Genomic DNA, 24,333 nt, shown 5'->3' with positions numbered 1-24,333 from the left:
GCCTCCACCCTTCCCAGAAGTCTCATTGTGGTAAATAATGTTGCACTTATTTGAAAACTCAGGTTTCATAAGGCTGGCTGTGCCGGGGGAGCCGGCAGTGCAAGCAGCACTGAACATCTCTGCTCCTAAATGCTGAAACCCGGCGCTCATGCCCTTTTGGTTCCTGGGAGCATCTCTGTTTGCTTTCAGAAAGCGGCTCGAACTTCTGCCTCAAAGTTAAAGCATATCGTGACAGATACTCTAATCACAATGTCTAAATATAATACAAGGGAAGACAATTTAAGAGAGCTGAGCTACACTTTTTTAAGCAACTGTCGGGAAACTGCCTCTGTGGCTTGCTGCTTTAGAGTAAGATTAAATGAATCAGTCTCACCATTTGAATGCGTGGGAAGTCAGAGACAGCAAAGTGACAACTAAGGATGGTTTATTTATAATTGGCCCTCCTTCTGTAGCTGTTTGTGCACAAGTCCTGTGCACTAAGTACAAAAGTACCTGCCCTTTATGTAAAATTACTCACAAATGCTATGTGTAGGTCAGTAGATGCCTACGCTGGTTTGGCTGATTACAAAGTTCATGTAATTATTATTGAACTGTCTAGTGATGTTTAGAAAAAGAATACAGCTTATTATGCAGCAGCTTCAGAGGCTCTGACTCCACGGTCCTTCAGCCAGGAGTCTTTCACAACAAGGAAGAGCCTGAGCTGGGCATTGCTGCCAGAATTCTGGAGGAATGATGTAGAGACTGGGGCACCCCCTTGTGCAGCAGCTTTGCGGCCAAGGGCAGGTCTGTGAGGGCTGGAGGGCAGAGGCAGCATTGTTGGAAGTTTTATTAGTGAGGACCTTTGATGCTTAAGCTGTAGTTCCCCATTCCTAGAGATAAAACACCTCTGAGTTTAACCCAAAGGTTTCCAAAATAAGACTTGCCAAAGACAGGCAGGAGTGCTGTAGCTGCAGATGCAATCACAAGCTTGGGATAAATTCAGTAGTTTATGGTCCTGTTTGATTAACGAGCCCAACTGGAGAAGCATTGCAAGGAGAAATAGGTTTTTCAAAGGAAAAATGTGGGTTTCTCATCTCCACCACCTCAGGATGTGGCCCTAACCTTTTGAAGTGTCATTCTGAGTAAGGAAAGGCAATATCAACAAATCTGAAATAAAGTTGCTGAGAGAAGGACCTGGGCGTGGCTGAGGAGAGCAACATTGCTCTTTGCCTAGCCTCCAGGTGGGGAAGTCAATGGAGTGAAGCTGACCTCCAGCTTTTATTCCTCCCCACTTTGGCAGGCTTGGCCTTTAGTCTGTAGCATCAGCCTGCCCCCCTAACTAGGAAATATTATTAAAATGGCATTAAATATTAAGAGAGACAACACAGCATCTCTCGCAGTGAGGGAGCTCCTGACACAGCAATCTTTTCCTAATAAACCGCCTTGACAAACAGTTTACTTATGTTCTTATTTCAATTAGATGAACTACTCTGCAGTGGTAAGGGTGAGTGTGTCTGGGTGTTATTTTGAGAAGTAGTAAATATTTATTCGGCTCTCTCAGCACAGAAGTGGGTGGGCAGCAGGGTCCCAAGACAAGACCTGATCATCACAATTGTTAAAGCCACAGTCACAGGCTGTGGCTAACCAACAAGGAACAATGTTCTTGTGTGAACCCATCACCAATAGCTTAGCTATTACTACTGGTACAGCATTAACAGTGATGGACATCATGGTCAGGTTTGGCTCTTGTAGAGATCTGGGCTGGAGAAGGAGATAATGTCCATTAAGTAGTCAAATAAGTGTAAATACTAGAAGGGTTTCCCATCCCGCCAAGCTCAGTGCTGTGTTGTGGCAGGCACTGCATGTACCAAATATGCTCCTTGGCCCACAGTGCCTAAACACACCAAGTCCCTGAACAGATCTGTGGTCAAATCATGGGCTCAGATCTCCAGGCTCCCAGCTGAGCGAGGGAGTGGTGCAAAGGCAGGAGTGGTGCTGGAAGGCACTTGGAAATTTAATCTAAGCGAAGAAAATATTCATCTCTGCTTTCTTGGAAACTTTGCCTGCAATTTCAAATATTTTCTGTTGACAGCATGAAAGTCATGGAAGTAAACACATGTGCTTGTCTTTGAAACACTGCTGGTCTGCTGGACATTTTGGGAGGGGAGATAAAAATGTTTAACTTGGGAAAAGTAGTTGCTTTCCAGAAAATCCCTCAAAGCTCTACACAGCGCATGGCTTGGAAGCCACGAGGTTTCTGTCGGCACATCTGCACTTATCCCTGAAGTATAGTATAGAAGATCAGCTTAGGCTAAGGGCCACAGAAAGTTTTATTACTTTAAAGTCACTGAGTTTGTTTTATAAGGCCTGACCAAAATTTTACCTCAGTCTGTATAATTTTTTCCCCCATTTAATAAAATACCTGTATTTGAAAAGGTTGTTTCAGAGGCTGAAGAATAGATAGAAATCTCTTACCTTGTTGCTGAAGCCATGTCTGAGACAAAACACAGCTGTTCTTTGCTGGTAATGCCACGCAATGGGATTTTTTAAGGTGGAGAGTGGAGAATGGGATAAATAAAGCTGAGTGGCGAGGTAGGATATGTAAGTGGACCAGGCAGGTATTGCCCAGTAGAAATTTGGCTTGTAAATCATCTGGTTAATAACTCCATAGAGTCTATAATGATAGTTGATGCCTCTTCAAAAAGTCAACACATTTTGCAGAACCTCAGTTCTCCATCCCTCATACATTCCTCTACAGCACTTTATACAGTGCTGTAGAATCATAATATGCCTCATATGTAGCTTTTTCTTTTAATCTGAAATAGTTGCCCTTTTAATCTGAAATAGTTTCCTCCTTTCCCTTTGACTGGTGTTCAGGAACAGATTTAAAATGGGCATTACATATAAAATTTCAGATCCAGAAGCAGAGAGTTCAGAGTGCAAGATAATTCCTCATGTGCATGTCTGCATCCATACAGAAATTATATGGAGTCTGAAGAATGTGATTTAAAAGTCTGGGCCAAACTTTCCTTCTGAGTGGCTGTATTTAGAGATGCATGTGTGTTCAGGGGCATCATAGTGTCCAGTACCAGTAGAGCCACACAGGCTGATAGGAATTGAGGGTCTGCCCACAGGACCCTGCTGATGCCAATGGCCACCAAAAAAGTTGAGTTGATGCTGGAGATTCTCCTTCCTTTGGAAATAGCACTTTAAGTAAGGTAGAGTGTGTGAGTTGGAGTTTAGAGGATGCACTGGTAGTTTCACAAAAGGAAGCTGAGGAATTGCAAAGTGAAAACAGGGCAAAATTTAGAAAGAGATAATTTGAAAAATTTCCTCTTTAAAAATTGGAAAAAGTACTGGGGGGGAAAAGAAGCATGGAAATATCTTTGTTACACCCTGGATTGTTTTTAGCAGGATATAAGGACTACATTTAATCTTTGTTGTGTAGAATGGGAAAAGTTTTTTCCTTGCTCTAATTGTGTCTCTTAATACAGCCTTTACCGGTGGAATAATTAACAAAGCCTGCATCACAAACGTGATGCTCTAAGGAGCTAGGTGCTGTTGTGCCCTTTCCCACTGCACCAGAGTTAGGAGGCTTTCTAGTGAGCTCTGGTAAGCAGGAGTCTCCCAGGAATTTCTGAGCACAGAAAATGCACAAGTGGGTGCTATTGGTGATTTTCACCATAAGGATTTTTTTCGGTGAGTTTTTCCTCCTTCCAGCCAAGGACAAACCTCTGACACTAGCCCACATTATTGTTTGAAGACAGATTGAAATCTTGTGATTCTGACATCGTTTTATTTTTAATTTCCACACTGCAAATGTCAGGGGAAAAAATACCCTAAAAATTATACTTCAGAAAAGACTATAATTACTTCCAATTAAATCATGGCCCTGGTTGTTTGAAAGACAACCACAGCTAGAATTTCATTATCTGATAAGCACTTTTTCTTAATATATTTCAAAGTTTCTTTTATTAATAATAATAAGAAAAGGATCCAAGACCCTGCGACAATACCTGAGCCAACTGCAAAAGCTCGACGATGGGAAACTGTGTTTAACCCCTCAAACAGAGAGGCCACATCATTTTTAGGGCATTTATTTCAGTGATACTCCTAATGGGGAAGAAATTTCAGAAATGTGATCATATGTGGTGGTAGGCCTGGATGAGGTGACCCAGATCTGTGCCTTCCCCGGGGCACTAATCAGGCTGTGCGCTTTCATCGCACCTTTCTGCCATCCGTGGTACCTGAAGCGTTTCACAACATCTGTCCATTGCCACACTCCTGTCTATGTCGGGGTACATCTGCTGAAGCCACTGAGGCTTTATCAGCATCATCTGGTTTCATAGTGGGAATTAAGTCTTATCCCCCTGTATGTCTGCGTCGTAAATCCATTTGTTACCCCCTGAAAGAGGCATTTACATCAAACGAACTGCACTGAGGACGCCACTGATGTTCAGACTGAGTAAAAATATCTGAGTTCTTATAGAGTCCAACTCGATGGTGCACAGGATAATTTTGTTGGAGGTTTTTGTGATCTTATTTTGAACTTAAGTTATGACTGAGCCATCAGTACTCAACCCCACTCAAGTATGCAGCGTATTTTCGCTGACTGTTTTCTGATGTGCTCAGGAGTCTGTCTGTATCATTTGCCATACTGAAGAGGGACACATGGGCTTGAGGGAAGGGGCTTCCACAAAACACCTGCCTGCAAAAAGGCTTGTGTGTGAAGGGATGGGTCATACTGAAGGGAGCAGAGTCTAGCAACAGAGCAGCAACAGGGTGTAAAGTCAGTTAAAACTATAGTCCCTTTCCCTTAGCATCCCAGACAGCCATTACCACAAGTGTTTGAGTTGGTAGGACCCAAAATCCCTGTCACAAGGGACAGGATTTTCTCCAGGTGAGAGAAAATCTCTGCAGAGGCAGCCTATAATGAGTGTTTGCTAACGATTATCCTTGTGGGTCACTTCCAACTCAGAATATTCTGTGATACTGTGATTAGCAGTGATGTAAGGCTGGGAATGGACATACCATAGCAAACTGCCTGGGCATCCACAACTTGTACACAGGACAGACACTCCTGCTATCCACGGAAAAATCCTCCCCCAAATATTCCACATCACAGGGGCTAGTCTCTGAGCTGGTCTTCTTAAGTGGAAAGAAATTAAAAATTGCAATTGACTCACCAGTAAAAATATGTGAGTGTACTCAGCAAATAAAGTAGATTCCCTGAGCACTTACCTAATAATTTTACTTTTAATTAAACTGTCCATTCCCTCACTGATTTACATTTAAAAAGAAAACATCTGTGTGTATTTCACTGGGAAACCTTCCCCTGGTGTTTTAAGAAAATATTTTCCTTTGCTTAACGCGAAATATTTGGGACCTGATCCTTACTAACAACATGCTGCCTTCCAGCTCCACTGTGAAGGCAAACAGGTATAAAAGGTTGTCACTGAAGGGGATGTGCTCACCTTGTGTGATTACAGCCTTTCTCTCCTGTTTTTTCTTTGGGTTTTTTTGGTTTGTTATGTTGTTATTGTTTTCTTAATGTACCTTACAGTCTTTTATTAACACATTCTTAGGCTCAATCTTTCCAAAGAAACAAATGCAGTGGACGATTAACCAAGAAAGCTGGAGCCACAAACCCCCTCAGCTTTCTTTGAGGGAAAGAGGAAGACATTGCATCTCAGCAGCAGGCACCTCTGCAAATGCCCCTGGCATGCTCTTGGCAAAGCCAGGGCTTGGTGGAGGTACCAGAGAAGAGGAGGTGATGCCACCATGGTGTTTCTGGCTCTGAGAGACCAAAGGGCACCTTGTGTCCATTCACACAACCCCCCTAAACTGGCAATGAATATTTTAAAACTCACCTGCCTTCCTTCTTATATCTTGACTTCCAAAATCTGTATTAATTTCTAAGAGAAAAGAAAGAGAAGCCCAAAGTCTCACATTTCCAGCAAAAAACAGTAACCCCTTCTACTCCCACTGCAGTTAAGTATAGGCTGAGGTTGTTACCAGCAGTCCCCTGAGACACCAGTCAAACACCATATGCCTTTCTGGAGAAGTGAGTTACATGCTAAGACCACCAAGATTTGTGTATGGGGAGCAGAAATGGAGCCCCCTTGAGTGCCCGCCCAGTGCTCTTAAAAGGCCACCTCTCCTTTCCCTGGCTTAGTATCTGCCATCACCACCCCATAGCCATTGTGGACATAGGTGGGGATGCTGTGACTTTGGTGGTACATGATACTCCGTGATACGGCTGAGCGTGCCATGTACTTGCACTCAGGCTGCGGCTCTGTTTATAGGAGACCCAAATATGCAAATGGAGAAATGAAAATCTTAAGATGAGACATTAATATATGCTTCTCCAGTGCTGGTTTGCCATCCTCTCCCAAGTGAAGAGGCCAAAGAGAAGAAGTAGTCTGTTGAAGTGGCAAAGTCTCTCAGGATTCAAAATTTTAGTGACACCTCTTGCAGTCTCAGGCCTGCAGAGAGTGGACCATGATCTTTCCAGCTGAACGGCCTTGTCCTGGGACTGTTGCAGCTGCGCTGCCGATGACTGGCTCCTGACAGGTATGTCCACACCACGGTTTTGTCTCTATAGCTCAGGGGCCTAAGGTGCATCCTTGCATGGATGCTCAGTTTTGGAGAGAATGGAAAGAAGGTTGTAGGCTCAGAGTTGGGCTGCCTCCAGAGTGCATCCCCATCTGTGCACAGAAATGGGGAAGTGCAGCAAGGGATTGTGCACCTTGGATCCAATCATACGCCCTAAGTCTTCTTTGAAGGAGACTCTCAGGCAGAGGCCCCTGTGTGAGCTGGGAAGGAAGGCTGTGCCTAGCAGGGCAAATCCTTGCTCCCTCTGCGTGGCCACAAACCGCCAGCTTCCTCTGCGCACCAGGTTTTCACAGCCAGTCTGAGCCGAGGTCAGGACCTGTTGGGGCTGGTTTTTGTTTACCAAATATGCTGTGGCCTCATTTGGCAACAACATTTAAAAACGTGTAAGATCAGAACAGTCCTTGTTGGTGAAAATATCCCTATTAGTTTTCCTATCTTTGGTTCCGTTATCAGCAGATGAGAATCTGTAATGTCCTTGGCGATACTGAACCTGAGAGGCAATGAGGAATTGTCGTCCTAGACCAGCCAAGTAGTCCATTAAGTTCATCACCCTTCCCCTAAAAGAAGCAGAATAACCTGTGCTTTGAAGCCAACAGCTTTAGCATTTGCCTATGTTACATGCAGGTTTGGCTGCTCCTGCATCCCCCTTTGTGCTCTACCCACCAGCCACAGGGCCAGGGACGCCACTTTCATGTCCAGGCCACACACAGTGAGTTCTGCAGACTCCTTTGTCAACCCCTTCCTCTTTTCTTCTGGCAAAAGGGGTGAGGAGTGGGTTTGGTTTATGTTTTAAGTTCCTATGCCATGTCAGCTTTGATGGACATGGAGCTAATGCAGACCCTAAGGGCTATGGGATAGCTCAGAAACAGAGGGAAAAAACCCTATCAGTGCAGTTTCACACAGCAGAGGCTGGTACCCCCACTCCCATTCTGCAGCCGAGGAGAGTAAGGATGATGTGACTAACCTGGAGCCATGCTGCAGCACAATGCAATGGCAAGAAGTGAAGCTGGCTCCTATAGCAGCCTGCTCCTCTGGTTTTGTTCTCTGCTTTTCTCCGACACTTCTCCTCTGTGGCTCTGAGACAGGGCTCCATGGCTGCTGCTCTGATCAAGGGCAAGGAGGCAGGCTGGGCTCAGAAGCTTTAGTAGCCTTGGAAAGCAGATCATGTTCTCCATCATAAAGAAGAGAGCGATACAGAATTACAATGACCAGAAATACGTTTCAAGAAAATATTAGATTTTCTACTCATGGCTAGAGCTGAACCCTGAGGGTTACCATGGTTGAATAAAAGAGGGGCGAGAAGCAAGTTCAAGTACTGTGCCCATGTCCATCTGCATGCTTGCCCTCCACCTCTGGCCTGGACTTCCCCCGTGGTCCAGCTGGAGACAGCACCATTTCTTTCCAAGATTTGACCGTGGCTGGTCTCGGGATCACTCTCAAAATGAAGCAGGGATGAGACAGGAGCAGGTTTTGCTCCCTCTGCTGTACATAGTCTTCCAGTGCCATCCCAGCCTACTTGGAGCCCTCAATCACCTCCACCAGTCCTGCATGGCACTCCTCGACACATTTAACATGTATCCTCAGCTTCATGCAGTAAACAGAATGCTAATGGGCCATGAGACAGCTCTCCTGTAGTTTCAGGCATTTTTCAGTGGAGGGAGAAAAATCATGCAAAACACTGAAAATACCTTGCTAACAAGAGGGCCCACAGGAGCCTGGGAATCACATCCTCCACAGCGCAGCATGGCCATCCTGCTCCATCGGCTGGGTCACCACGCATTGCTCCCTGGCCTGCTTTTATCTGCCAACGTAGGCACCCGCAGCACCCCGAGATGAGGGGCCAGGCTGACAGGAGCACTTGTGAAATCCACAAGTAAAAGTTACCTCTTGCCTCCTCCTTGAGACATCAATGGGAGTAGCCGGGTGTTGAGCCCTGCTGCGATCAAATACTGCGGTGGGAGAGGTCTGAGCTGGCACCAGCGGCAGCAAGAGGCAGCATTTTTGGGGACCATCAGTAACTGCAGGCACAGAGAGAGTATGTCTTCACTGGTCCAGTCCCAGACTACTCATCTGCAAGGAGCTCCAGGCAGACAGATCCAGACGGCAGTTAATGCAGGATCACAGCCCGAGGTTTTGTTTCCACCTTTGCCAGAGGCTTTGCATGAGTCTCAGCTTCCTTTGCCCTCGTAATGGGTACCTGATGACTGACCTTCCTTTGTAAAGCTCCTGTCAGGCAATGGGGGCTCCTGTAGCTTCACCTACTGCTTTCCTGTATGCACTGACAAAAATGATGTTGGTCGGGTTGGTGATCCTACAGCACGAGCTCAACCGGAGAGATGGATCATTTAAAATAAAAAAAAAAGCTGGGGGGGGGGGAGGGGAGGGAGAGAATAGGCTGTCAATCTTACTTAGTAAACACTTCTTTGATGTGGTTCCTTTTTAAAAAAAAAAAAAACAACCAAAAAAACAACCTGAATCCTAAAAGCAACAGCGTATGTTTATTTTAAATGCATCCGCTAAATATTTACACTGCAAGTAAGCTAAACGAAAAAAAAAAGATAAATTGGAACTTTTGTCAGTGAACCAGATTGTGAAATGCCTTGAGGGAATAGAAGATTTATTTGGGGAGAGGGGGAGAGGTAGGAATTTTCCATGCTATTGTAAAACATGAGCTCAAATTATATGATCCCCACAGCCAGTCAGTTGCAAAGCTTCAATCAGCTGCCTTTTTATTTTTTTTCCCCTTCCTCTCTTTTCTATAAAGAGGAGGGGGGGGAAAGACAGAAGAGTTTCACCAACTTCTGTTGACTGTTCCTTTTTTCTCCTGATTGAAATGTGTTGTTAAACAAGATCCCACATAATCTCAGCAGAGGGTTTCTCTCGCTCGCTCCCGCTCCTTCTGGGAAGCCGCGATCGGTGCCATCGGCGCTTGATTATTTGCAAACTCCCTTCGCTGCTTTTTTTTTTTTTCTCCTCTTTTTTTTCCTCCTCTCCGTCTCGGTCTCCGTCTCCCTCTCTCTCCCTCCGTCTCTCTCTCCCTTTCTCTCACCCCCAGTGCAACTTTTGCAGGCGCCCCGGCACACGCAGCCATGCCGCGCTGAGAGCGGGGGCACCGCGCCAGCCCCCCTCCTTCCCTCCCTCCCTCTCCTTTCCTCCCTCCCTCTCTCCTTCCCTCCCTCCCTCTCTCCCTCCCTCCCTCCCCAGCGCCGCCGTCCCGAGCCGGGGGGGCCCCGCCGCCCGCCGCCCCTGCCCGGCCCCGCGCCTCGCCTCGCCCCGGCCCCGGCCCGGCCCGGCCCGGCCCGGCGCCGCCGCCCCCCGCCCGCTCGCCCGCCCGCCCCGGCCGCGTCGGAGGGCCGGCAGCGGGGCTGGATGTGCCCGGCTCCCCCCGCGCTGAGGTGGGCAGCGATGCAGAAGGCAGGCGGCAGCTTCGCCTCCGCCGAGAGACACCCGCTCAAGATGGCAGATGTGTGTTGAGTTTGGGGGGCTGCGATCTCGCGTCGTTCGTGGCGGCGTTGCCATGAATAACAGGCGTCCTTGCACCGATGGCCCCCATGTACGAAGGTAAGCCCCGGCCCGGCGCGCCCCGCCGGCACCCCTCGCCCGGTGGCGGCGGGGGAGGGGGGGGGAAGCAGGGGGTCCCCGGCCGCCCGCCCGCGGTTCCCCGCGGCCCCGGCGATGTCGCGGGGAGGCGGCGGGGCACCCCCGCCCTTCCCGGCGCCCGGCGGGAGCAGGGCGAGGCGCGGGTCGCCCTCCGGCTCTGCCCGCCCCCGGCCCCGCGGTCCCGGGCGCTCGGTCCCCGGCGGGGGGCGGTGGGTGAAGTCCGTGCCGGTGCCGAGCAGAACAATGAGGTGGACAGAGCTTGCCCTGCGCCTGTGTGTGTGTGTGTGTGTGTGTGTGTGCCTGCTGCCTGCCTGCCCCTCGCCGCAGTTCGCATTTCCAGGACCGGCCACCCCGCTCCGTTCGCCGGTTTCCCAGGAGTTCCCCACGCCGGGGCTCCGCTTCTCCGGGGCGCGGGGACCCCGCGGGCAGCGGCGGCGGGAGACGGGGCTGCCGGCAGCCGCCTGTCAGCTGCCCCGGCTTCTCCTTCAGCCCAGCCCGGGCTGCGGAGAGAAGCCCAAGTGCCCCAACTTAGTTTTTTCCGTGTTAAAAAAAAAAAAAAATTACATATATATACACATATGTATATATGTATATGGGTGTGTGTGTTAGACCGGTGCGTAGTCCAGGGTGTCTGTTTAAAAAGAAAAATTCAAAGATGTATCAGGGTTTAATTTAAATCCCATCGCGACGCATTTATCCTCCCCCGTCACCCCTCCCGGCTCGGTGCTGCCCGGGGAGCGTTACATAAACCGGAGGGACATCCTCCGGCGGCCGCTCCATCCCGCCCGGGACCGCTCGGTCCGTGGCGGCAGAGAGCCGGGCGCGGAGGGGAGCGGGCGGGGGGGGCGGCACGGGGACACAGTACTTTCGTCCCCGTGGCGAGGCCGGTAAAACTTAATCTGAGGAGGAAATCGAGCCTCGGGCTGCGGCGCCCGCTCGGAGGGCGCTCGGCGGGCGGTGTAAAGTTACCGGCGGCCCACCGGGTTATTTCTGGGCAGCCCCGAGCTCACCCGCGCCGCGGAGTTCGGACCCCGCCGGAGGCGGCCAGACAAAGGGGAGCGTTTTCGGCAGCGCAGGCAGGGCAGCCGGCCCTGCCCAGGCTCGCCGCTGCGGGGCACGAGGCCGGCGGAGCGCGGGGCCAGCGGGGGAGCGGGGGGGCCGCGGCGGGGCCAGGCCGGTGCCGGCGGAGGGGCCGCGGCGGGCCCGGGGTGCCGGTCGGGGCCGGCCCGTCGGCGGCGCCCTCTGGCGGCCGCGCCGCGCCGCCGAGCGGCCCCGGCCCGGGCAGCCCCCCCTACCCTGCGCTCCCCTCCCCTCCCCGGGCCGCCCCCGGCGCCTCCCCCGGCAGCGGGGCCCCGCCGCGGGCGGGGGGAACCCGCCCGCCGCCGCTGTCCACCGGCCCCCGCCGCGTACCTGCCCAGCCCCCGCCCGGCGGCCCCGCAGGGCCGGGCCTGACCCCCCCCGCCCCCGGTGCGGCCCCGGGCCGGCGAGGCCTGCCCGGCACCGCACCGGCCGCCGCGGAGCCCGCCCAGCCCCTCCCGGGCGGGCGCCGCCGGCCGGGTGGGTAATGCGGCGAGCGCTCTGAAGTTCGCTGCTCGCCGGGCCGCATCCGGCGGGCGGTGCGGGGCAGTGCGGTGCCCCGCGGCGGGTCCGCAGCGGCCGGGGGCGGCGGGAGGCGCGGGGCCTGCGGTCAACCTGGCCACGCTCCCCCCTTCCCGGCGCAGCGCAGCGGGCGAGAGCCTGCACAGCCGCCTCCCCGGAGCCGGGCAGGGCAGCGGAGGGGAGGGGAGGCAGAGGAGAAGGGAGCCGCTGCCGGGGCGGGTAGGGCGCCGGCTTCCTCCCGAGGCCGCACCGGTGTCGCACCGGAGCGTGCGGTGGAAGTTTAGCGGTGCCTTAGAGCATCCTAACTTCGGCGGCGCCCCTGCTTCTGCCTGACTGGGAAAAGGGAGCAGATGGGGAAAAATGCCATGAAAGTGACCTGTAAAAACAAATTCCCCGCAGCCGATACGGGAGAGTCCGCAGCCAGGCTCTGCAGCCTTAAGCCTGGAAATACGTGAATATCCCAAATGGCAGGAGCCGGTAGATAGCGTAAAGGCTGATAGAGATTGTTTTATCTGTATTGTAATGCAGTATGTTTGCGGGTTAAATTGCTGCTGAATGGCTTCGAGGGAGGTGGAGGAGGGGTTAATGATTGTTTTTCGCCTCCTAGTTGCCATGAGAGGTCCTTAGAATTCCCTGCAATATTGCAGTGCATAGATAAAAACTTATCGCAGGGGATGCAATTTCCTCCTTGGAAGGAGGCGAGGACTGCCATCCTCCCTTGCGAGTCTCACGGTTTGTGCATAAGCAGACTGGTTTGTAGCCCACCTCTGGAGCATCAGGTACGGTCAGGCCACTGAGGAGAGCACGGGAGTCGAGGGGTTGGATCAGCACTGCGTTGCTTCTCGGCTCCTGCCCTTGACCGAGCAGTTTCGGTGGCACACGTGCACGCCCACCGCCACCACCGCAAGGCAGGCGAGGGTAGCTGAAACCGTATCCCTGCCGTACCGATTTCAGAACATAGGCTCTTTGACAGAAAAGGCACCCTGGGAGGAAATGTGACACCTTCTAAGGCCTTATGAAATGGTTCCAGTAGAAATTTAAGTGAGTGATAACATAGAGCACAGGCACAAAGTCACCCACCATTCTTGATGTGTAGGTGAGGGTGGTCCGTGCTTGTTCTGAGAAGCTGGTTTAAATACCGGTTCTGGGAAGCAGAATGGTGCCTCACCTGATATTAATAGGCGAGGCATGATAAATAAGTGAATATCTGGTGTGAAATCCTCTCCCACACACACTGCAAGCAGAATTTTCCCATTGGTTTTAAAGAATTTGGAGTTTTTGCTGTTGACTTCTCCTCTCCTGGGTTTTTCTCATCTTTTTTTTTCTTTTTCTTTTTTTCTGGGTGCTGCAGAGCTGAGCAGTAAAATGAAGGACATAAAAAACATAACAAGTAGAACAAAACAGAAGTAACACCACCGAACAATGTTTGACCTGTTTTTTGGTTTTGTTTGTGAGCCATACGAGGAAATGTGTTGGGATTCGAAGTGGACCTCATCAGGTGTAATCCTGCATGGCCTCTGCTCCAGAGATGGGGCAAACTAGTGGCTGCCATCCCACTGAGCACCAGAGATGCAGCTTCGTCAGGAGTGGCTGTATTGGCTTCAGAGGAGATGAATGGCTTGAGGCAGGCGAGAATCTGGTTCTCTGGACCCTCCTCTGGTCGTTGTTGCCCTTGCTGTGCAAAATCATCGCCTGTGTCCTCACCTGTGACATTTTCTACTGTGCAGAGAATAGAGCCAGGCTCTGTGGACTGGGGAGACCCAATTTTAAGAGGGGGTCTGCTAGACATCAGCAGTGCCTGAGCTGTGGGTAGATTTTTGCCTAGGGCAGGTGCCTCTGGTTGTCTCCAGTGATTTCCTGGGTGTCTGGTACCTGGCATCCTTCAGAATTGGGTAAAGAGAGGTATTTATACACATTAATCTTTATTTTCTAAACAGTGATTACCTCTGTTTTGGTTTTGTTCCTCTTTGCTTTGCTCCTTACTTATTCTTGACAACTTTTTTGCAACTCACGGTGTATTTTTAGCAGCCGCATCGGTAGTTGTCTATGTGGGTGGCTTATGGAATTAATCTGGTAATATTTGTAAATTGCACCTCACCACCGGTGCCGCTGCTGGAGCTCAGCGCAGGCAGGGACCTGCCTGCACGCTCTGCTTGTCACACGAGGGGCTGGGAAAGCTTGAAAATCTGACCCTGGACTGGTCGTGGAGCAGGTCCCATTTAATGCCAGGAACAGGCCAGCCCTGCTGGGTTTTGAATGCATCCTCAGATCTCTTAAGGCACATAAAACTTGCTCATTACACACAAAACTTGCTCATCAGGGAGGTGGCCCCAGTGAGGCGGAGTAAAGGTCTTTACCCCAAAGTTCATGCACGGAGATTATAACTCAAAGGCACTTCCTGTTTATGAAATAATAATCAGAACTTAAGCTGTGTCAATGCTGGGACCAAAAGCCTAAGTTTTTATTTGCTCAGGATATGGCTATAGCTAGGATAACAGGAAGTCCCCTCCAGTTAAAATTATTGTTCTTATCGTGCTGCTGTGTCTAGCGATTAAGTGAGTTTGAGATGTAATGGGTGAAAAATGCTGTTTTATTTTCAGAAGGGGAAAGAGCACTGCTGGGCCCAGGGCCCAGGGTGAGCAGACAAAGAGGCAAACACAGTTACTCGCCACAGTCATCGGCCCTTGGACTTTGTGCATTGTGTTCCTCTTCATGGCTGTAACAGGTGGGGAAAACCCAGGTGGCTTCAGCTGGACACGTCAGCGGGCCTAGAAAATGAAGTAATTTTTGTTTTCCCATCACTCAGTTTCACCATTTACTCAGTGGTTGTTATTTACTGCCCAGTTTCACATGGTGCTTTGAAACCACTGGATGCGGTTTCACCCAAACTGGGTGTGCACGCACCCTGTTCAGTGTAGGTCTTCAACTGATGAGGGACAGCCCAGAGACCTCCTTGATGCTTGTGAGGCTTTTGAACTTAGGTCAGTCTTGAGAAGTTAGACTGCATATCCGTGGGTAGATAGCGTACTTGGGTGGCTAAATGAATAAGGCTCAACTTTGACCGCATTACAGCAATGGTGTGTAAAAGTATGTGGATATTTGGTCAGGAAGAAAGTTGGGAAGTCAAATCATGGAAGGATTAGTGACCCGGGCTTGGAGGTAAATCGCTGTCCTGATTGTGGACCTCAGCAAGTGGGTCCCAGGTGATGGTGTTAGAGCAGTGCTGCCAGATGGCGAGGTCAAGAGGAAGTGCAGTCACCTTCTGCTTGGACCAGGCTGAGACACCAGATTAGACATGTTCTTTCAGCTGTAGGAATTGAGGCAACTGTGATAGCGCTACCTTTGGACTTTGTGAGGAGAGTTTGCAAAGGCATTCAGTGGTGGGCTAACAGCTATTATGATGTCCCCATCCCTGTGTCTGTAGTGGATAGGTAGGCTGAGACTGTTTTGTTTTTGTTTTTTTTTTTTTAAAGTTCCACCCTTTTCCTCTCTGATCCCAATTTAAGAAGATATTTTAAGGTCTGTGCCTAAATTTAAGCTCACATTCAGTGCTGGTGACTTCATTAGGATTGTTTATGTCTTTAAAGCTGGCCACACGCTGAAGTACCTTTCTGACTCATGGCCTCTATAGCTTAATCAGTCCATTTATAAAAATGAGGTTGTTTCCTCACCCTTACTAGGAAATCTCTGCCCTCTAAATGTGAGAGGACTTTTTCTTGCTTTTAGAAGGATAACTGGTAGATAACAAGAAGTGAGAATTAAACGTGATTTAGAGAAAAGGTTGTTTCTTCAGCTGTTTACATACCCTAATACAGACCCAGGTGTTTAACGGGAGGCCTTCTCTTTTAAAACTATTCCCCCTTGCAGTACAGAGCTCAGCTTTTGTTTTAAAAATAAACCCAGGTGATAATTTCAGTTCAGATAGGACATTTAGCAACTTTTCTGTTTGTCGTGCAGGAAGAGTAGAGGCATATTAATGCTTCCCCCCCTATTAACAGCGCAGAGCACACCTGAGTCCTCCCTCGCTTGGCCATATCAGCAACTGAGGTCCATCCTCAGGAAAGCACAAGTGCATGTATTTTGGGGCCACTCCTGAATTCAGGTAGCCTTCTGAGTTGGGTAATTTTGATAGTAAAAACAATTTTTCTAAGACCTGCCCACGTACGTGACGGAAGGAGCAGCCTCTGTCTCCGTAGGCTGGCAAAGGCATCACCATATTTCAAAATACCTGCCAGAGTCCAGATTCAGGACTAAAACAATTAAAAAGCTGTAACATTAGGATTTATTTACTGAATGGAAGTAACAATATGCTGTAATAGTGCATGTTTATACAATGTTGTGTATGTTCAAGGTGCTATATAAAGAGTGGCTGTCTGATCAAGCTGCTGACAGAATGATGCCAAGGAAGAGTCTTCTGCTTATTTACAGGATGTGTACAGAATAGCCAGTGGGAGGCAAGCAGTCTCAAGATGTGAACCCCTTGAGCTGCTCCTGGGCTCGATTCTGATATAGGTCAGCAACAGCCACAGTCACTGAAACCTGCGGAGCTACACAAGGAGAAGCACCGTCTCCCCATGGCCAGCATTAGCCTGTCTGTGTTGTGTTCTGGAGGGAGAGGGAGTTTCATGCTGGGTGAAGGATGGCATAGTTTGCTCCCTTGGTTTTCTTCAGCATTACCCCTCAATGGGGCGTTTGGTTGGAGAAGCTGAAGCTCACTCTATTTACATGTTCTCTGTCCTGCTCACCTTCCAGGGCCTGTGCTGACATCTGTCTCTGGAGGGATGAAGTAAGAGCAGTCACAGACAGCTCCTACCCTGAAAAGTGGGAAAGGTCAGTCCTCAAGGCAGTGGTATTTACCAGAGATACTTGGGAAACTCTGAAGGCAGCTGTCTTCCCCGTTCATTATGACTTTTAATCCTTAAAGGTATTAGCAAGAACTGGAACAATGGTGTTACACAGCAGTACCCTGCAGGCTGACATCTCTTTCTGTTCTAAAGACTGACAGGTTTATCTTGGTCTGTGGGTTATGCTGAAATGCCAGAGAAACTTACCTCTCACCAATATCATTGAAATTGTAGGAAGTGGGCATAGGAAAGATTTCAAAAAGTGTTTCAAAGCAGGATATTAAATGCCCATCCAGCATGTTCCCTAACAGGCTTGTCCAGCATATTTCCCATGTATGGGGTGCACAGCCTGCCCAGGCTGTCATCACTGCCCTTTGCTTTGTCACTGAAAAGATTTTACCTCCTCATTAACTGCTCTGCTTTGCTTGCTCTGATTCCTTGTTCTTTTAACAGTGGGTGTGGGAAAACTATTCCTTTGTCTTTGTCATGTCTGTCCTTGACTTTGTGTTCCTTCGGCTGAATCATATCTCAAACACATTCTTCAGCTCTTTCTCCTGTGTCCTGTTCCCTTCAGCTCTGACCATCCTCCCGTTTCTCTGTGCTCCCTTCAGCTAGTCCACCTCTCCTTTCAATGGCATTGCTAGAGCACAGTGCTGTATGTTGGATCCTGTGCTGACCAAGTAGAGCAGAAGCATTCCTTCCATCTCCTACAGGCAGTGCTCCTGTTTGGTTTAACTTTTGCACCATGACATTATTCATCTGTGTGCAGCTTGTGATGTGCCGTGGCTACGAGATCCTGTCCAAGAGGTCTGATGCCTCATGAGCCGTTTTCTATTCTCTGTGTATGGAGCTAGGCTTTCCTACCTAAGTGTATGATTTTCGTATCTGTCCCATTTGAATTTCATCCTGTACCCTTCAATTTGTCAGGATTGTTTTGAATTCTTATTTTGCAATCCTGCTTGCTGTCACCTGCCAATTTAAAAAGCACAGTCTCTGTTTCTTCACCAAGATCAGCTTTGTTTTCCACTCTTGTCTCAAATAGAAAACACAGAAGAGATTGTTTCATAAAAAATAGAAACAGAACCTTGCCCACAAATATAAAAGAAACTGGAAAACACACAAAACACTTTGCATTGTTTTACACCTCCTATTCTTTTACTCTCGTGCTTTTGAAGTATTCCTAATAACAGTTGTATTTGCTGTAGTGGTGCCAGTGCCAAACAAAAACAGGACCTTACTGCACAAGGCATGGCATTGACATGAAGGGGCAGATAGTTCCCGCCTCAAAGGGTTTGCATTTCCTGCAGTGAAGACCCGGGAGCATGGATCGTAGGAATTGGCTGAGCTCTTTGGGGAGAGGAAATCACAATGTGTGGGTTTTCCTGAACATTTCTGACAGGGGTTCCTTCAGGGAAGGGAAGGGTGGGCTGAAGATTGAGATGGAGTAAGGCAGTAGGTTAGGAACAAGAGAGAAGAGGATGAGAGAGAGAGGTGGGAAAGAAAGGTGAGAGTAAGTGACTGTAACAGGAGAGAGAAGTGATCTCTGAGAAGTACGGGGGCTGGGGCTGTCACAGCCAAATCTGGCAGGAACAGAAAATCGAGTGAAATGCTGAAGATCCCATCTTGGACTGTTTTTGCAACTGCCCTTACTGACTTCAGTCTCTCCCAGGTTTTTTCTCTGCAGTTGTTTCTAACGTCTTTGGACAGGAAAGTGAGCAAGGACAGGAAATGCCACCTATATCTTAATACAGGCAAAACAGAGTGTCTGCCTGGGGATTCCCCCCGTCTGGAGCTGAGACTAGAGGCAAAACTGATGCTGTGGCATTCCCTTAAGATCTCTGATCCTACTCACCACACTCAAGAAATTCTGATGGGACAGAGGTTATCTGAAACACCAGCAGTTTCCATTGATCTGAGATCCTTGTGGTTTCCTCCCTCGCCGCCATTGCCCTTCCCGTGACGGTGGCGTCTATGCCGGATGAATTTGATCTGCCATCCTCCCTCCTCCTCCCCATCAGGAGGTGCATACTGAATTTTCCCTTAGCCTGCACATGATGTCTTTAAGGGCATGTGTGACTGCCCCACCCTCTCCATTGTCCTGTCTGCTCTACTCTCACCATCAGTCCAGGTGACCAAAACAGGTACGAGCATGGAGGCACAGTCATCAACACCTGTGCTTATGGGTGAGAACCACATGTGCATCATCCTGCACACGGATGTGCATGGCCCAAAGGCTGGGCATGTTTCAAGCATGAGGCTCAACATACTATTCTCTCTAGTAGCAGGTTGGGTATGTCAGTATGTTTGGCAGTGAGTCTGTAAGATTTTGGTTTTTCTCTTGGGTGAAGAGAGCAAGAAAAGCTCCTTTTTTCTTATAGTTTGGAGTCAGGGTGTTTATTTGCTACTGGATGTGATCCAGTAGATTCAGTGTGTCTCTGCACAGAGAGGAAGCAGCAGAGAGGAAACAGTCTAGGAGGTTCCTGGAATGTGTGGAAGATAACTTTCTGACACAGCTGGTGAGTGAGCCAGCAAAGGAAGGCGCCCTGCTGGACCTGTTTTATGTGAACAGAGAAGGACTTGTGGGTGATGTGGTGGTCGGAGGCTGTTTTGGGTACAGTAATTGGTTTTCAGTTTTTGGAGAAGGAGGGGGCTCAGCAGAATGGCTGCCTTGGACTTCCATGGGGTAGACACTGGCCTGTTTAGGAGGCTGGTCAACAGAGTCCATTGGGACACGGTCCTGAGGGGCAAAAGAGTCCAGGAATGGTGGACATTCTCCAAGAAACAAATCTTAAAGGCATAGGAGCACTACAAGAAAGACACTGAGATGCCAGTGCGTGTCCAAAGAAGGGCGATGGAGCTGCTGAAGGATGTAATGCACAGGTCTTATGAAGAGCAGCTGAGGGAGCTGAGGTTGTTTAGCTTGGAGAATAGGAGGCTCAGGAGAGACCTCATCACTCTCTATAACTACCTGAAAGGAGGTTGTAGTGAGGTGGAGGTTGGCCTCTTTTCACAGGTAACAAGCAATAGGACAAAAGGAAATGGCCTCAGGTTGCATCAGGAAAGGTGTAGATTGGATATTATGAAAAATTTCCTAATGGAAGGTATTGTCAAGCACTGAAACAGGGTGCCTAGGGAAGTGGTGGAGTCACCATGGACATGTTTAAAAGATGTATAGTTGTGGTGCTTAGGGGCATGGTTGGTTGTGCACTTGGCAGTGTTTGGTTAGTGGTTGGACTCATTGATCTTAGAGGTCATTTTCAGCCTAAGTGATTCTATGGTTCTATTTATTTTTGCTTGAAGACATGAGGTTTTTTCCTAGTTACAGATCGTAAAGGCATACAGGATGGTGGATAGCCAGCAAGCTCCCTACCTAATAGCTGCCTTGGTGGGGTGTTACACTTCTGAAGGGAATGTTACAGCAGATGATGGAGTGGTTTGATGGAGACTTGGGCTCTAGCAGCAAGACTCAGAGAACATCCAGTCTCAGAAAACTTGCAGAACATTTCAAAGAAAGTTTGTTTTTTTCAGGACGGTCCTTTAGCTTTCCCAGAATATTTTTACTTGTAGGCAAAATTTGTAAGCGTTCTTTATTTTTAAAACAGGGTTTATATTCTGCTTTTGTCTGCAACGACTCCAGCAGTGTTGATGTATTTATCTTTTCCCTGTTAACACTTGCTGTTCCTGGAACGTCTCCTGCTTAGCAGCTGTTTGTAGGTGCAGTTTTTTTTCTCTCCCATCATCATGTACCTTTCCTTCCTGTTCAAGGCATCCATAAACCTCTTGTAGTGACATCATAGCTGTTCCCATAGCAACAGATTATGATACTAGAACAGAGGATAATATCAAACAGGAGGAGGAAGAGATAAATTATGGTGTTTGTGTGCGTGTGTCTGAGGGCTTGATTATGTTCCTACATCTCTTCCGAGGATGTTGTCTGCCTAGCTTCTCCTCTGTTTATCTTATGTGCCTTTTAAAGGTTAAGAAAATGTGAAGGAAAAAAAAAGATCTGGAGGTCAGAACAATACAGACACATATTTTTGTGGGTCTCTGTGTAAACCTAGTAGGCTGAGATTTGGTGTTTTATCTCTGATAGCTCTTCTATGTCTCCTGAGAGTAGTCTGGAGAAAACTTGGAGGCACAACAATCCTGTGGTACAGCTTCACTTTTATTTTAATTACAGATTATTTATAGCCCCTAGCAGCTGGTATCCCAAGTCAAAGATCTCTGTGCTGCAGATTTTTCAGACGCTGGACAAATGTGGCATGGCGTTGCCCCAGAGAATGTGCAACCTGTATTTGAGAAAGGTTGCAACAAGTGCTCAAATCAGCCAGAGATGGTGGCATGGGGAGAAGAGGGAGAAGTACCCAGAAGAAGGATGGATATTGGAGGGACTGTCATCTCTGGACTGCTCCAGCCTGCCTAGAGAGGGTCATGGAGGAGGCGGTCTGAGCCTCATCCCAGTGTTAGCTTTTCACAGTGGTGTTTCTGGAAGAGCTGTGTCAGTAGTGGGCCAGGGGCCTGGTTTGTGACCATCTGCATGGTTCTTCCATGGCTTCAGGCTGTCCCTCTGACAGGATCTGACAGCAGCAGGATTGCAGAAGGGCAAGTGTCCATATTGCTCCATACTTACATTGGTAGGAAGGCTATCTGTTTGCTTAAAGTAATGGGCTGAAGGTGAAGAATGTCCAGTTAAAATGCATGAGGTTTTATTTTCTCCTAGGCAGCACTTAGTGTTGGCAAATTCCAAATAGTTTGGTGAGGATTTTCAGCAAGTCTCTGTTTTGCCTCCAAACAGTGGTAATTTCTGGCCATCATTACTACTTTCCTATTTAGATGTTTGACTTCAGAAGCTGGAGAAAAAATTCTGAGAAAACCCTATTGGATGTCCTCATAGTGGATATCCAATAGTGTGTGTGGAACCTTTAATCTTCCTCTTGTGACAGAATTTCTAGGGAGTTAAATAACTAGTCTTTAAAATACCCAGAGTAGGGTCGTCTCTAACATGGAAATCTCTGGTGATGCACGTGAGCACCTTAACGTTGACAAACAGTTTTGATCCCATGCTGAGGCACTGTAGTGCCCCGAGGGGAATGCAGGGGAGGGATCTGAGCACAGCAGTAATAGGTATGTGTCAGCTTGCTTTAGCAGTACAATTGGCTAGGGGAGTATGTAATGGGGCTCTTTCCATTACGGGAAGAGCCCTGGGTCAGCAGTGGAGCAGCGCTGGGATTAGGTGATGCCCGTCCTCCAGCTCCCGACACAGCAGTGCACAGGAGCTTTCTGGTGTCTGGGCAGACTGCTGGTGGGCTTGTACAAAATATATGTGAGCACACAACACCTTGACAGGAATGAATAGCTAGGTCATCTTCATAGAAGCTTATTGGGAGCCAGTAGAGACCACAGGGGGCTGGTTGTTTGTGCTTCCCCTGCACAGCACCTGAACGGCACACTAGCCCCAGTTTCAGAGCAGGCTGATGGCGTTGTCCTGCAGGGAAATGCTTCCATGATCAGGCCTCAGGGTGATGAGGCTAGGGAAGCTGGAACAAGGTCTTTTGCAGAGGGAAGAGAGATCTCAGCCTTTACTCTGAAGCCAAATTGAAACAAAAGGACAGCTCTTGGCTACGGGCAGTTTGTGGACAGCATGGAGAAACACAGGACCTCATAACTCCCTCAAGGCATGTGCCTGCAAAGGAAGTGGGGATTACATTTAGTGATGAGTGCAATTATAAATTCCTTCATCTCTTCTAGCACTATCACTGGCACCACCAGAAACATGCCTTCCCACCTAGCTCCCCCTCTGCATTCTTTCAGCATCAGAATATTTGTGTATTTAGCAGGTGGAGATAAGAAACAGGTTGCAAACCCCATTTTAAAATAGCTGCACCACCTGACAAGGATGTGTGAGACCCAGACACAAGCATACCCCATTGATGGTGACAATATTTCTCTTGAAGTGTCATTTTCTTATCACTTATCTGTGGCTGTGAGCACCTGGGTAACGAAAGTGCACCTTCCAAAAGCCTGTGCTGCCTGAAAGCACGTGCGAGTCAGAAGGGACTGCAGATGCTGTTATCGAGCAGTGTGTGTGAGAATACAGGTGGAAGAGTGTATGTGTGTATGTGTGTATATGTGGGACTCTTTCCATGTTTGCAGGCACGTGTAGGAGGGTGCACATATGTTTGTATGTGGCTTCATCCTCTTTATCTATGGAAGACAGCATGGGCCTGATTCTCCTTAGAACTATTACACCGTTCTCTCAACAAATTTCATTTGTACCTGGGCTCTTTTCCACTGCAGGGAATGAAGAAGGGAGATTTATTATAAATATAAATTAGGCTTTGTGTGTGTTTGTGAGCTGTCTTAGCCTGTACAGGAGGAAATATAAACAAGGTGAATGCAGGGTGTTTATGTGGAGCAATGCTGTGACAGTGTATGTGTTGGCAGGAGTGCTGTCTGCAGTCTCTGCGTAAGAGGTTGTGTTGCCAGTGTGAGTGTGGAAGACTGTAAATCACAGTGTGTTCAGGAGGGGACACTGCCACTCTGCCTGTAAAAGGCAGGAAGAGATTTTTGAAGCAGTGTGACTTTTCAGACTGAACAAAAGGGTTACTAGAAGTCCAAGCTTGAGAAAAATATCATCCAAGACATTTTGACAGAGAGTGATCTGTAATCTGCATCCACTAGCTCATCTCCATCCTGATCCAGAACAGCTGCATGACAGGCATCTTTCATGCATCTTCTCCCAGTGCCAAGTTTTGGTGGCCCAACTGGACCAGTTCTTGGATATCTCTTCAGCTCTGCTAATGTGTCTCAGGTCTGTCCTCTGTATCCTCAGTTATTTCAATCTTGTCTTAGTCATGTAGTGTAGTTGGGCTCTGTATGCAAATACAGTATCCCCTGGGGAATCTGTATCCCTTTAGATGTGTTTACCATATCACTCACAATGTATCTAATGCAGGTGAGACCACCTCAGTAAAGTAGCTGTGTCTTTTCCAGTATCCCTGCTGGTCAGCACCTGAACCCTGGTTTTGTTCTTGCTCAACTGCAAACTCAAGCTGCAGAGTGTGGAGTTTAGGACTGGGCTTGGCTTAAAAGTTATTTCATGTTCCTCCAAAATCATTGCTGTTTCCCAGAGGAGCACTTGAGTCATTATCAATCCTTGCATTTCCTTTCAGCCAGGAAGGGTTGAAGGGGTTTCAGGAAGAGGGTACTTTACAAGGAGATGTCTGCTTTCCCTTGCCATGCCCTGTCGCAAACAGACACTGAGACTCCTGCCAAAAAGCCACTGCCTGCAGAAAATAAAGTGGGAGGGAAAAAGAAGATGGGATGTGAGTGAATGGCAGGAGAAGGCATAATTTCAGGTGAGGATGCCTGATGCTTTTGCTACCCATTACAATAATGCAGATGCTTTTGGTAACAGGGATGGTGAGCTAGGAAACATGTTTCCTAGCCACAGTTGTTACTTGGCATCACTGGAGCAAGTTGCAGGTCCTGGTTTTTTTGTTTCACTCTTGTTGGTACTCAGATACTTCTCGTCTTCTTGTTGTTGCAGGGCTTGTGAAGGGAATAATCCTTGGGTATTTTGAGTTCTTTCTCCTGTTCCTGGCAGCCTCTTCCCCTCTCTCACCCCCTGTCCAGCCCAGCCCTGTCACGTTCAGTTGTGCTTGGTTGAAGGTGACCAGCCCTCCTGAGGTGTTCA

At 48.7% G+C, this 24,333-nt stretch overlaps 2 protein-coding genes across 6 annotated transcripts in view; one reads left to right on the top strand and one right to left on the bottom strand.

Annotated features, from left to right (window-relative positions):
* Positions 1–8,896, bottom strand: part of TBXAS1 (thromboxane A synthase 1) — a 264,202-nt gene extending 255,306 nt beyond the window's left edge. The window contains exon 1 of one of the 2 annotated variants that reach the window (XM_064654786.1): positions 5,850–8,896. The gene's annotated coding sequence lies outside the window, so the exon portion shown is untranslated. The remainder of the gene's footprint in view (positions 1–5,849) is intronic. The other variant, XM_064654787.1, reaches the window with a different exon arrangement.
* A 999-nt stretch (positions 8,897–9,895) lies between these two features.
* The window catches only part of HIPK2 (homeodomain interacting protein kinase 2), a 140,427-nt gene continuing 125,989 nt past the window's right edge, over positions 9,896–24,333 (top strand). The window contains exons 1-2 of one of the 4 annotated variants that reach the window (XM_064654781.1): positions 9,897–10,155; positions 16,546–16,623. Coding sequence is in view for 3 of the 4 variants with exons in the window: in XM_064654782.1 (XP_064510852.1) it covers positions 10,137–10,155 (19 nt within the window). In the remaining variant the exon portion in view is untranslated. Of the gene's footprint in view, positions 10,156–16,545; positions 16,624–24,333 lie in introns of all 4 variants that reach the window. The other 3 variants (XM_064654782.1, XM_064654780.1, XM_064654783.1) reach the window with 3 other exon arrangements.

Source organism: Pseudopipra pipra, chromosome 5 (genome assembly GCF_036250125.1).
Source record: "Pseudopipra pipra isolate bDixPip1 chromosome 5, bDixPip1.hap1, whole genome shotgun sequence".
NCBI classification, from domain to species: domain Eukaryota; kingdom Metazoa; phylum Chordata; class Aves; order Passeriformes; family Pipridae; genus Pseudopipra; species Pseudopipra pipra.
The sequence above is the reverse complement of the archived record's forward strand: the minus strand, read 5'-3'. Positions and strand labels throughout refer to the sequence as shown.